The sequence below is a fragment of the Manduca sexta genome, chromosome 23, assembly GCF_014839805.1.
Source record: "Manduca sexta isolate Smith_Timp_Sample1 chromosome 23, JHU_Msex_v1.0, whole genome shotgun sequence".
NCBI classification, from domain to species: Eukaryota; Metazoa; Arthropoda; class Insecta; order Lepidoptera; family Sphingidae; genus Manduca; species Manduca sexta.
Genome location: NC_051137.1, coordinates 1,518,443 through 1,528,410, shown reverse-complemented (window position 1 = coordinate 1,528,410; position 9,968 = coordinate 1,518,443). Strand labels below are relative to the sequence as shown.

Genomic DNA, 9,968 nt, shown 5'->3' with positions numbered 1-9,968 from the left:
ATCTATGTGTATCGGGACAGGGTTTTGAAATGAAACGTAAAACCTAAAAGTAGTTCGTGTGTGTAATTTGTAAATAAAATGTAATTTTAGATGAATTACGAATTTAAAATCGGACAATAAAACACATCGTATTCTAAAATGTTTTTTAGAAGGAGGTACATATTTAATTCACAACTTAGATGTAAAATGAGTTTCACCACTTGATAAGTATCGTTTACAAAGTTCTTATCGACTATAGATTGTTATCTTTTTCAGCACAACAGTGAAATATTTCGGCGCGGCTTTTGTGGGAGCCGCATTGTATTGCGAATGGTTCATCTACCTCATGCAGCCCATATACTGGGCGGATTTAAAGTGCCCTGAAAATGACCAGTCATGTACCAAAATATTATTTATTGCTGATCCCCAAATACAAGGAGATTTAGAGTTTCCGCCACCTTTGAGTTACTTATTTAACTGGGATAGTGACAGGTGAGTTTATTTATAAATATGAAACAAACTAAGTAATGGATAATTATAATTAATTTGGAGTTGTGTTTTCATATAAAATTAATTGCTGGGGATGACATTTAAAGAACAATAATAGCCAGTTGAATTTCCGTTTCGTCATAAATTCACTGATAAAGTATGTCTAAATCAATAAATCTTCAATTTGTCAAGTATTAATAATTTGTTTTATAGAATGGAGTACAAAACTGATAAACTGCCACAAATTCAAACTAAACACTGTCCATCGAGTAGAGAATGTATTAATAACTACTATTCCAACAGTACAAATAGCTTTCCTTCCAAATAATATGTTAGTAGGGGTATGTTTATTTCAATTTCAATATAATTTCATTTGAAAATTTTCATATCTGTTTCAGATACCTCCGCTCTACATTTTCAGTAGTCATGGATCAACTAAAGCCAGACATTCTAGTGTACATGGGAGATCTGATGGACGAGGGATCCATATCTACAATGCCACAGTTCTATGGTTATGTAAAGAGGCTGTCCAGCATATTTAATGTTCATTACCCTATTACTGTAAGTATGATTTTTATTTTTATAATAATTAAAGTAAGTCTTTGAATTTGGGTAGTATATAGTTCAGATTCTATGGTTTTATTAATAATAAATAAAAGTATTGGCCCTGTATTATATGTACACTGTCACACTCCTGAGCACTGGCCTCTTCTAATATTGAGAGGATGAAGCCTTTAGTCCTCTACGATGGCCCAATATGAATTGGTGGACTTCGCACTCTCTCAAATTTTTTATAGAGACCTTCTCAGGTGTGCAGGTTTCCTCATAATGTTTTATTTCGTCGTTAAAGCAGATGATAATTCACAAACAATACACACATAACTTAGAAAAGTCAGAGATCTGTACCTGAGTTTTGTATCTGCAGAAATTTGCTTCGGCAGTCCATTCCAGATAATATTGTTAACTACTTTAGTGTGAGTGAGCTTCAATAAAAAGAAACATAAGCGGCGATAGCCTAGTTGGGTGTGGAACGGACTGCCAAGACGAATGTCTGCAGGTTCAAATCCCAAGGGCACACACCTCTGACTTTTATAAATCATGTGTGTATTCTTTGTGAATTTATCGTTCACTTTATCGGTGAAGGAAAGCATCGTGAGGAAACCTGCACGTCTGAGAAGTTCTCTATAGGAATTTCGAAGGTGTGTGAAGTCTACCACTCCGCACTAGGCCAGTGTGGTGGACTAAGGCCTAATCCCTCTCAGTAGTAGAGGAGGCCAGTGCTCAGCAGTGGGCAAGTATATAATACAGGGCTGATATTACTATTATTATAATAAGTACTTCTCAAACAACATCTTATCTTCCAGTACTCAAATTTTGTGATAGGTAATAATTGCAATTTGAAAATGTGCTATTATAATTTTAAATTTTATTGTTTGGGTATTACCGCATAGTTCTGAGGTCTCAGAATTTAATAATGTGTCAGGCAAAGTGATATTGGGATTTCTGCTCAGTATTAGCCCTGAGTCAGGGATTTGTGCGTGATATAGCGAAAGGTTCGCCCGTTATAACATCACGGGATGGGACACATAGATGAAGGTGGATGTCCTTGTTACACCTCTGCCTACCCCTTTGGGAATAAAGGCCGGATGTGCGTATTTTGTTTGGGTTTACATGTTCAATGACAACCATTGGCAGCCTTAACCAATGCAAAGCTCTGGGTCACAGATCTATTTACTCATTTGCCAAAGAAGGGTGATGTTTTTTCTTCGAGCCCCTTGCAAGCACGAGGCCGCTGGAGGCGCGAGACCTTAGCCGATAGCCCCATTCTCCACCTTCAACAAGGCCACCATTGATTACAGGAATACAATCTCTGACATTTGAGCTTCGATATTTTTTTTACTAGAAATTAAAATACCTGCATGACCAGAGAGCACAATGTTATACATAAATATTCAACAAATTTACATTATAATGAATTCTGCCACCATTAACATAAATCTGTTGGAATATAAATTCAAGTTATTTTTAAACTTCTGCATCTTATACTTAAATATAAATAAACGAGTTTTAATGCTATAATAAGTGATAACAGGACTGCAAAGATTTATGGTTATTATTTTAGATATATTGTAAATTGAGCAATACTAAAAATAAAAATGTATCAATGAAGAGAGTTGGCAGCAATAAATCAGTTATAAAAAAAAATGGTAACGGTTTGTCTTTAAAGGTGCAATATCTATTTAATTTATATTTGAGTGTAAGACATATTACAGTCAATAAATTATTGACAGAAAGCCTTTAGATCTTGTTTCCATTGAAACAACATGTATAAAATGGCTACATACAATATATAATAGTTACGACAATGGTCCAGCAATATGATAAAAAGTATGATACACTACATATTATGAAAGAATACCATATTTTTTCAGCAAGTATGGATACCAGGTGATAATGACATTGGTGGTGAAAATGAACCAATAAAACGGGACAAACTGGTGGAATTCGACAAGGTTTTTGATCAGCCTCCCATAATTACCCATCGTAATATATCTTTCATTAAAGTGAACGCCATAACCCATAGTTTCCCACAAAAAACTGAAGGGTTAGAGCATGATGGAAATTACAGGATTGTTGTCTCTCACTACCCAGTGACACATAGATATGTCTTCGGAAGTCAGGTAAGATGTATTCTCTATAATTTCCCGAAATTAATGCTACATTTCCGTCTATTTCCCACCACTGCAGTCTAATTCCGACGCTGAGCACCAGTGTGAATGCACTGATTTATCCTGTATACTTTTTGTGTATCGGAGCCCACAATCTACACTGGGAGAAACCTACAAATGGGATACTGGAATCCATTGCCATAGCGACTGCAGGGGCCTGGAAGAAAGTCCGGAGGGGATATCTAGGGAGAATAGGAGCCTTCTTAGGATGGGTGGTAGGAAGAAGGCCAGGAAATATTAGCGAGCCCTCATAGGCTTCACTGTGTAAAAAATATATATATATATATTGCAGGTGAACAAGGATATCCGTCCGAACATATATTTTTGTGCGCATGAGCACGAATCTAAGTTCGTGAAGCAGAGCAATGATCTTACCAACAGACATACCGTATATCTTCTAGACACCACAATATTGAACATCTCTGGTGATGACTATTTATACGAGATATATGTGCCAACATGTTCGTACAGGATGGGCACCAGTAAAATAGGATTTGGAGCTGCAGTTCTAGGTAATTTTGTTGTATTTTCATACTTACCTAAAAAAATCTTAACAAGCGATAGGAAATGCATAGATTAAAATTGAAACCAGTAAGTCAGAAACAATAAAATCGAAATTTCATAAGACATAACTATTCATATATTTATTGAAAGTGTGCAAGCGCGCGTGCGTGTGTGAGTGAATGTTTTTGTGCGTGCTTGCGTGGGTGAGTGCGTGCGAGAGGGAGATTTTCATTTATCCAGGTTCTTATGATTTAATTCTTCAAAGTTCATTCATGTATACAACACAATAAAGAAGATAGAATGTCAACCATCTCATCATGGATATAAACCTTATATTTAACAACATAAAATTTCCTTTACAGAGAACAATAACAAGAACCTGCGATACACAGTATTCTGGTCTCCGCAAAGGTTTCCATATTTATTCTTTTACTTAGCTGTACTAATTGTCTTCGTTTTATACTGTTTGGTGTATTGCCTGGCTAGATTATTGCACAGAAAGCCAAAATCCGCAGTAAGAAGTACAGATAAAGTGCCACTATTAGAAAGAATTTAACTCTGGACCATTGAAAGTAAGGTACTTGTATCTTCAATAGCATTGTTTTAAGTTTTGAGTACATATTCGTCATGCAAAGTGACTGAAAATGGATTCAAGGTCCAACACCCAGACAAATATTTGTTTATGGCCTTGAAAGTTATAAGTTGATAGTTGATTGTACTACAAGGTAGAGTCAGAATTATATGTAACTAACTACTTATGTATTTATAATTTATTTTTTTTCGGAAAGAACATTCAATACTTAAAACAAAGTTATTTAATGGTTACAAATAAAGAGTTCTTTAAAAATGAAAATCTGTGACAATAAAATATGGATTTTTTAACTAATATTATCAAATTCCTAAATTAATTTTATTGGGCTTACTTGAGGTTCCTAACTTCAAAATATAATTAAAAAAGTAATATATTAACTACATGATTTACACCTAGACTAGACTTTAATATCATAGTAAAAAAAAATGTGGAAAGGATCAGTGGCGAGAACAGTGACATTTTCTGAAAGGGATCTCTACATAACATACGAGTATAATATGAATAAATGCGGTCTGCAAATCGTTCTAATAATGACGATGAATCGGGTTAAAGAGCTTTCGCCACTGATCAAAATTAAGGCTTTGTTTGTTGTGAATATTTAATTATAATCGATGTTATAAATAATGTAAAATAGCTTTAATCATAATGTAATGATGCTTAGCTATCAGTACCTAAATGTATCCGAATATTATCTAATTATTTAGAAGCGATTATTTCATAAAATTAATAATAACTTAGTATCATCCAAGTTTGAAGCTCACAATTCAGTATTTATATTTGTTAAAATAAAAAGCAATGAGACTGTGATCAACAAAAATATATATTTTATAATATAATTTACAATTTGTGATTAGAAATTGGAATTAGGTAGCATTGTAGATTTTTATATGAAGGTACCTATTTGGTTTAATATATTTGGTGTAGTGATTAGTTTTACTTTATTAGCAGCTTAAGGAAGATATGAAAGGGACGTATTTTTGGTGTAGGAATTAAACACAATGATTCTCTGTATGTACAGTCAACCCCAAAGTAGCTGAAAAAATTCAAAACTTCTGATCACCTATACTTGTATTAGTATAATTTAAAAAAAAAAATCTTTTGTGTGAAGTAAACCCCTTTTATTTTTGTAAAAAAAAAAATGTTGGCAAGAACGAAGTGTATAGGCGGTTTATAGTATTAGATTTGATCACCTAATTCTGTGGTTGACTGTAAACCTTTTGGATAGGATAACAAGTCACCTGATAAGTACATTTAGTCTCCATACATAAGTCCACTATTCAAACACTTTGCTAAAGAGTTTGGCACGTTTAATTTTAACAACCGGCCGCCAGTCTGACCATGACATGTCTGATAGCCTTCAACCACCCTGGGGATACCAAGGATGATATGTACAGTTCAATCCGAATATGTTACACATCTTTTCTTTTTACAAGATATTTTTAAATAGATTTTAATTTTTAAAAACTTTGATATACTTAATAGCAATGTGTTCAATAGAAATAATAGAATATTTTTTAATCACAATATACATAACTCAGGAGAAGAAATACAACATATTTCTATAACATTTAATTAATATTTAATTTTACTGACTAGTCTCGATTCAAAACATAGGTTAACATAAAAAAACAAGCTATCCTACGCGCAGTTAGCAGTCATTTGCGGAATAAAGGAGGCAGACTGCATTGGCTGACTGCCTGGGCTTGTACTTGATTGACAGACTGTATAAAAGTGGTCAAACAACTTGAGCATACTGTCGTGTGGTGAATATTTTTGTCCTAAACACCTGCACTTGCGTACAAAATAAATCCCAACGCTTAGTAAAGAAAAATCTCCCGCCATGCGATATTGTGTTCAAGTTGTTTAGCGACTCTTATAGATTTACCACTAACCACTTGCATCGCTCTTACCGTAGTCACTTATATACCGCTGAGCTAATTTTTGTCTAGACTTTACTAGCTAGTATAGTCTTGCAGTCATGTTAGCAAAGGTATTGCAACAGGGAAACTTTGTGATGAGATTAGTATTTAGTACATTCAAATCAATTTTACCTACAATTACTCGAGCGAGAAATTCTGTTGTTGCTTAAAAACAAACTCGATTATTTTAACAACAAATGTTATGGTATAATGTGTATAACTTTATGATGTATTACAAATAGTTTTTTAAATAGTCTATACTATAGTATATACAGGGTCATTTTGACATTGCATTACTAAATGAAACCACATATTTGTCATGTTCAATATAATGCTTTACAATAACTTATTTAAACAGCAGTAAATAAAAAAAATGTAAGTATCAAAAAACTAATATTAATGTAATACATAATAATTTTAATTTTATGCCCCAATGCCTACAATACTATTATAAAAGAATTTGTTGCAGGACACTTTCAGTCAGTTATACCAGTGCAATATCAAAATGACCCCATATATGACTTATATTTAATAAATACAATCAGTCTTGATGTTTATTTATATATGTCCTGTATATAATATACAATTCAATAATGGTTATAGAAAACATAAATTCAAACTGCTATATAGTATGTAATTACAATAATTTGAGCCCAAATGCTACAAATATTTTCCCTCAAATTTGTGTTTTATTTAAGTTTTTTTTTTTAATCCTGTGATCATAAAAAATACTGTTATAACAAAAATAATGTGTTACTAATAAGTTTGTTATAATTTATTTAACAATTATTTTTATTTAATGTTATATTAATAAAATGTTTACAATTTTATACCTCTTTTATTTATATACACAACAAATGCGGTAGTAAGAATCATATATGTGTTAAGTATAATAAATGTAACAATATTAGATGCTAGTAAAGTCCGTATAGTTAAATTGACACTACCAGTTAATAAGTTGGCTGCTAAGAAATATGACAATCCATTTGTATTTATATGTTGTAATATTAATGGCACATTAAAATCGGTTTCCTCTGCCTGAGTAACTTCTACAAAGTATAGTATTAATTCCATAGTCAATAAGACAGTCTCTAAATAAAGGCAGTAGCTTGCATTTGCTAATGTTCTGGATGCAGGGCGAAATTCATTTATAATGTAGGAAACTACCCACATTATTATGGTGGATTTTATTAACTTCCATATTATCACATGTCTTGTAACCGCTACATTGGTTAACTCTGTCTTTAAATGTGCCGCAAAGAGGTAAAGTGCAACATATCCTAAACAGGAACATACTCCTTCACGGTTAGCAGATATTAAGGAATCACGAGGGGAATCGCCAAAAACCCAACCTTGCAAACCTAAATATAAAAATAATTCATGTACAAACAGTACTACAAAACTCAATGAATTAGAACATTCAATAAAATATAGAAGTATTGTGGATAGTATTTTACAAATAGCTAAGGTAAAGAAGAAGTTCCAATGCACTCCATACTCTGTGACATGTTCCTGATAATCTAATTGTTTTATTGAACAAAATCTTGCAACCCCGAGAAATAGTAATATAGTTACAAATTTTAGATTTCCTTTTATAATGTCTGTGTATTTATTTTTAGCTAACTCCTTGTGTACTAAACCACTCATTAGTACAAATAACCCAACCCCAGTGTCCATTAGGCTGTACCCATAGTTCTCTGTCTTAGCTAAATATCTAGGAAAGTCTTTAAAATCAACTGCCAATATACAAAATACAGTGATTAAATAAGTAAGCCCTCTCAATAAAGATATTGATTGGATCCTATTATTTTTGAATTTATTCAGCTGATTCAATTTTGTTTTTGCTATAGACAAATTTGTTGTTGTAATTATATTGTAGTTTACAATTAGAAATACAATAATGTTTAAAAAGTTTAAATAGTTAGATAGTATTGTATGAGCACATATCAGTGGCAGAACTATATAAAGATACTCATAAGCGTATCTGTAGGAAATAAATCTTATTTTGTAAGCTGCTAAAACAGAACATTGTACAGTAAAAAATATGCAGAAAAATACATGGCTTGCATTAGATCCGTGGTTGTTTTGCATGAATGATTCATGATACTTTTTGTATTCTGAAGAATTCATTTCAATTTGATTATATCCACCGTTTGTTTCCAATTTTCCAGTCCAATGAAGAGATCAAGTTTTGATACAATAGCGATAAGTGCTTCACATTATTTAGCTTGACTGTCAACTCCTGTGTTGAGAATATAAATGAAATTAGATAAATACTATCTGTATTTTAGTTAAAAATATTAATTAAATCTAATTCCTGACCTGCAAAACAAAACATTCTGCTGTCAATTGTCATTTTTCATTCAAAAGTCAAAGAAATGTCATAAGATTGCAAAACATAAATGGCAATAATAAAACGTTATATAATATTTAAAAAAAAATAATTAGGTAGGTATTTCTGTACATTGGATAGATATCAATGTTGTTCTAAATTATAAATTTCTTTATTTTTATTAATATTGTGGATGTACATCACAAAATAATAATAAATATAAGTAAAATTATCATTACCGATTTTGAACTGGACTTAGACCTATGTATTTAAAAATCCCATAGTTAAGTATATTAAGGTCAGTCGGGGCAAGTGCGCCGACGGGGTAAGTGCACCTACCCTAAATAAATCAAAAACTATTGATGTTACACAATTACCGCAATCTTATATCGATGCTACTAACTGAAATACAGTTCCACTAAAAAACATAAATGGCTATGTTCATTTTAATACGATTTATTCGCCATTTTATTTTAAGTGTCATAAACAGAGATGACCCCGTGAAAGATAACATCAAATATTTCAAGATATTTAACATATTTCTGTAAACCAGTAAGGTGAATACATAGTTTAAACCTTTTATTTTAACTTCCTGTCTGAATTTTATTTATATATACTAAAATAAAGGATTTTTAGCAATGCGAAAAAATGTACTTAAAAATTGTCGAGTAGGGCAAGTGCGCCACAGTTAATAGTCGTATGGCGCACTTGCCCCTGATCCATATATAACCAACCTTTTTGAGAATAAGTTTTACTAATATGAATTATTATTATAAAAATGTTATACTTAACAGCAGAATTTTTTTGTACTCAAGGTATTTTGTTTCGAGCCGACTTAAATAAAAGGGCGTATTAGTTAATTCGTTTTTACAAAAGAAAAACTGAAATACCTTGGTCTAGAGCAACTTTACGTGAATAGGTTCCAACTGTTCGATCAGGCACGTTATCTGGATATAATGCAGCTAAAACATATCAAATGTCATAAGGCCAAATTCTAAGTAATTGAGTTATAACGCATTCGAAATTGATAATTTCTACATTTTTGTATGTTATTTTAGTTTTTAGAAATAAAATGGATTTTATATTAGGGCTACCATTTTTTTATTCCAACATATCCGCACACAAAACTCTAATATAGCAAAAAAAAATCTAAAATGTTTTGAAGCCCTGATTTACATATATATGGCGCATTTACCCCGAATTTCATTTGACAGCCATAGTTTGTTATAATATTGAGTGATTAAAAATTATCCAAGAGCATTGCGAGTAAAACTTATTTCTCTATGGACTAAAATGAGTGTTTTCTTTATAATGTTTCATATTGGCGTTTTTTTACACAGGCGCACTTACCCCATTTCCAGAGGCAAGTGCGCCTACTCCCATTTTTTTTACTTTGAGCAAAATATTATTAATTTATGGTCCAA

At 32.0% G+C, this 9,968-nt stretch overlaps 2 protein-coding genes across 2 annotated transcripts; one reads left to right on the top strand and one right to left on the bottom strand.

Moving 5' to 3' along the window:
- The first annotated feature begins 14 nt into the window (after positions 1–14).
- Positions 15–5,084, top strand: LOC115443391 (metallophosphoesterase 1). Its single transcript, XM_037441865.1, has 7 exons — positions 15–155; positions 256–471; positions 867–1,029; positions 2,901–3,149; positions 3,490–3,709; positions 4,064–4,402; positions 4,484–5,084. The coding sequence occupies exons 1-6, from the start codon at positions 139–141 to the stop codon at positions 4,255–4,257; spliced, it is 1,059 nt and encodes a 352-aa protein (XP_037297762.1). The 5' UTR covers positions 15–138; the 3' UTR covers positions 4,258–4,402; positions 4,484–5,084.
- An 8-nt stretch (positions 5,085–5,092) lies between these two features.
- LOC115443379 (uncharacterized protein At4g17910) lies at positions 5,093–8,607 on the bottom strand. Its single transcript, XM_030168759.2, has 2 exons — positions 8,535–8,607; positions 5,093–8,454 (listed from the first exon to the last, which is right to left on the bottom strand). Exon 2 carries the CDS (start codon positions 8,340–8,342, stop codon positions 7,032–7,034), a length of 1,311 nt encoding a protein of 436 aa, XP_030024619.2. The 5' UTR covers positions 8,343–8,454; positions 8,535–8,607; the 3' UTR covers positions 5,093–7,031.
- Between the last annotated feature and the right edge of the window lie 1,361 nt (positions 8,608–9,968).

Bases quoted from the DNA above. Each gene is read 5' to 3' on its own strand.
- LOC115443391 (XM_037441865.1), top strand. The intron at 1,030-2,900 runs GTAAGTATGATT...ATATTTTTTCAG, and splicing joins ATGTTCATTACCCTATTACT to CAAGTATGGATACCAGGTGA. The intron at 3,150-3,489 runs GTAAGATGTATT...TATATATTGCAG, and splicing joins GATATGTCTTCGGAAGTCAG to GTGAACAAGGATATCCGTCC.
- LOC115443379 (XM_030168759.2), bottom strand. From the start codon at position 8,342: ATGAATTCTTCAGAATACAAAAAGTATCATGAATCATTCATGCAAAAC.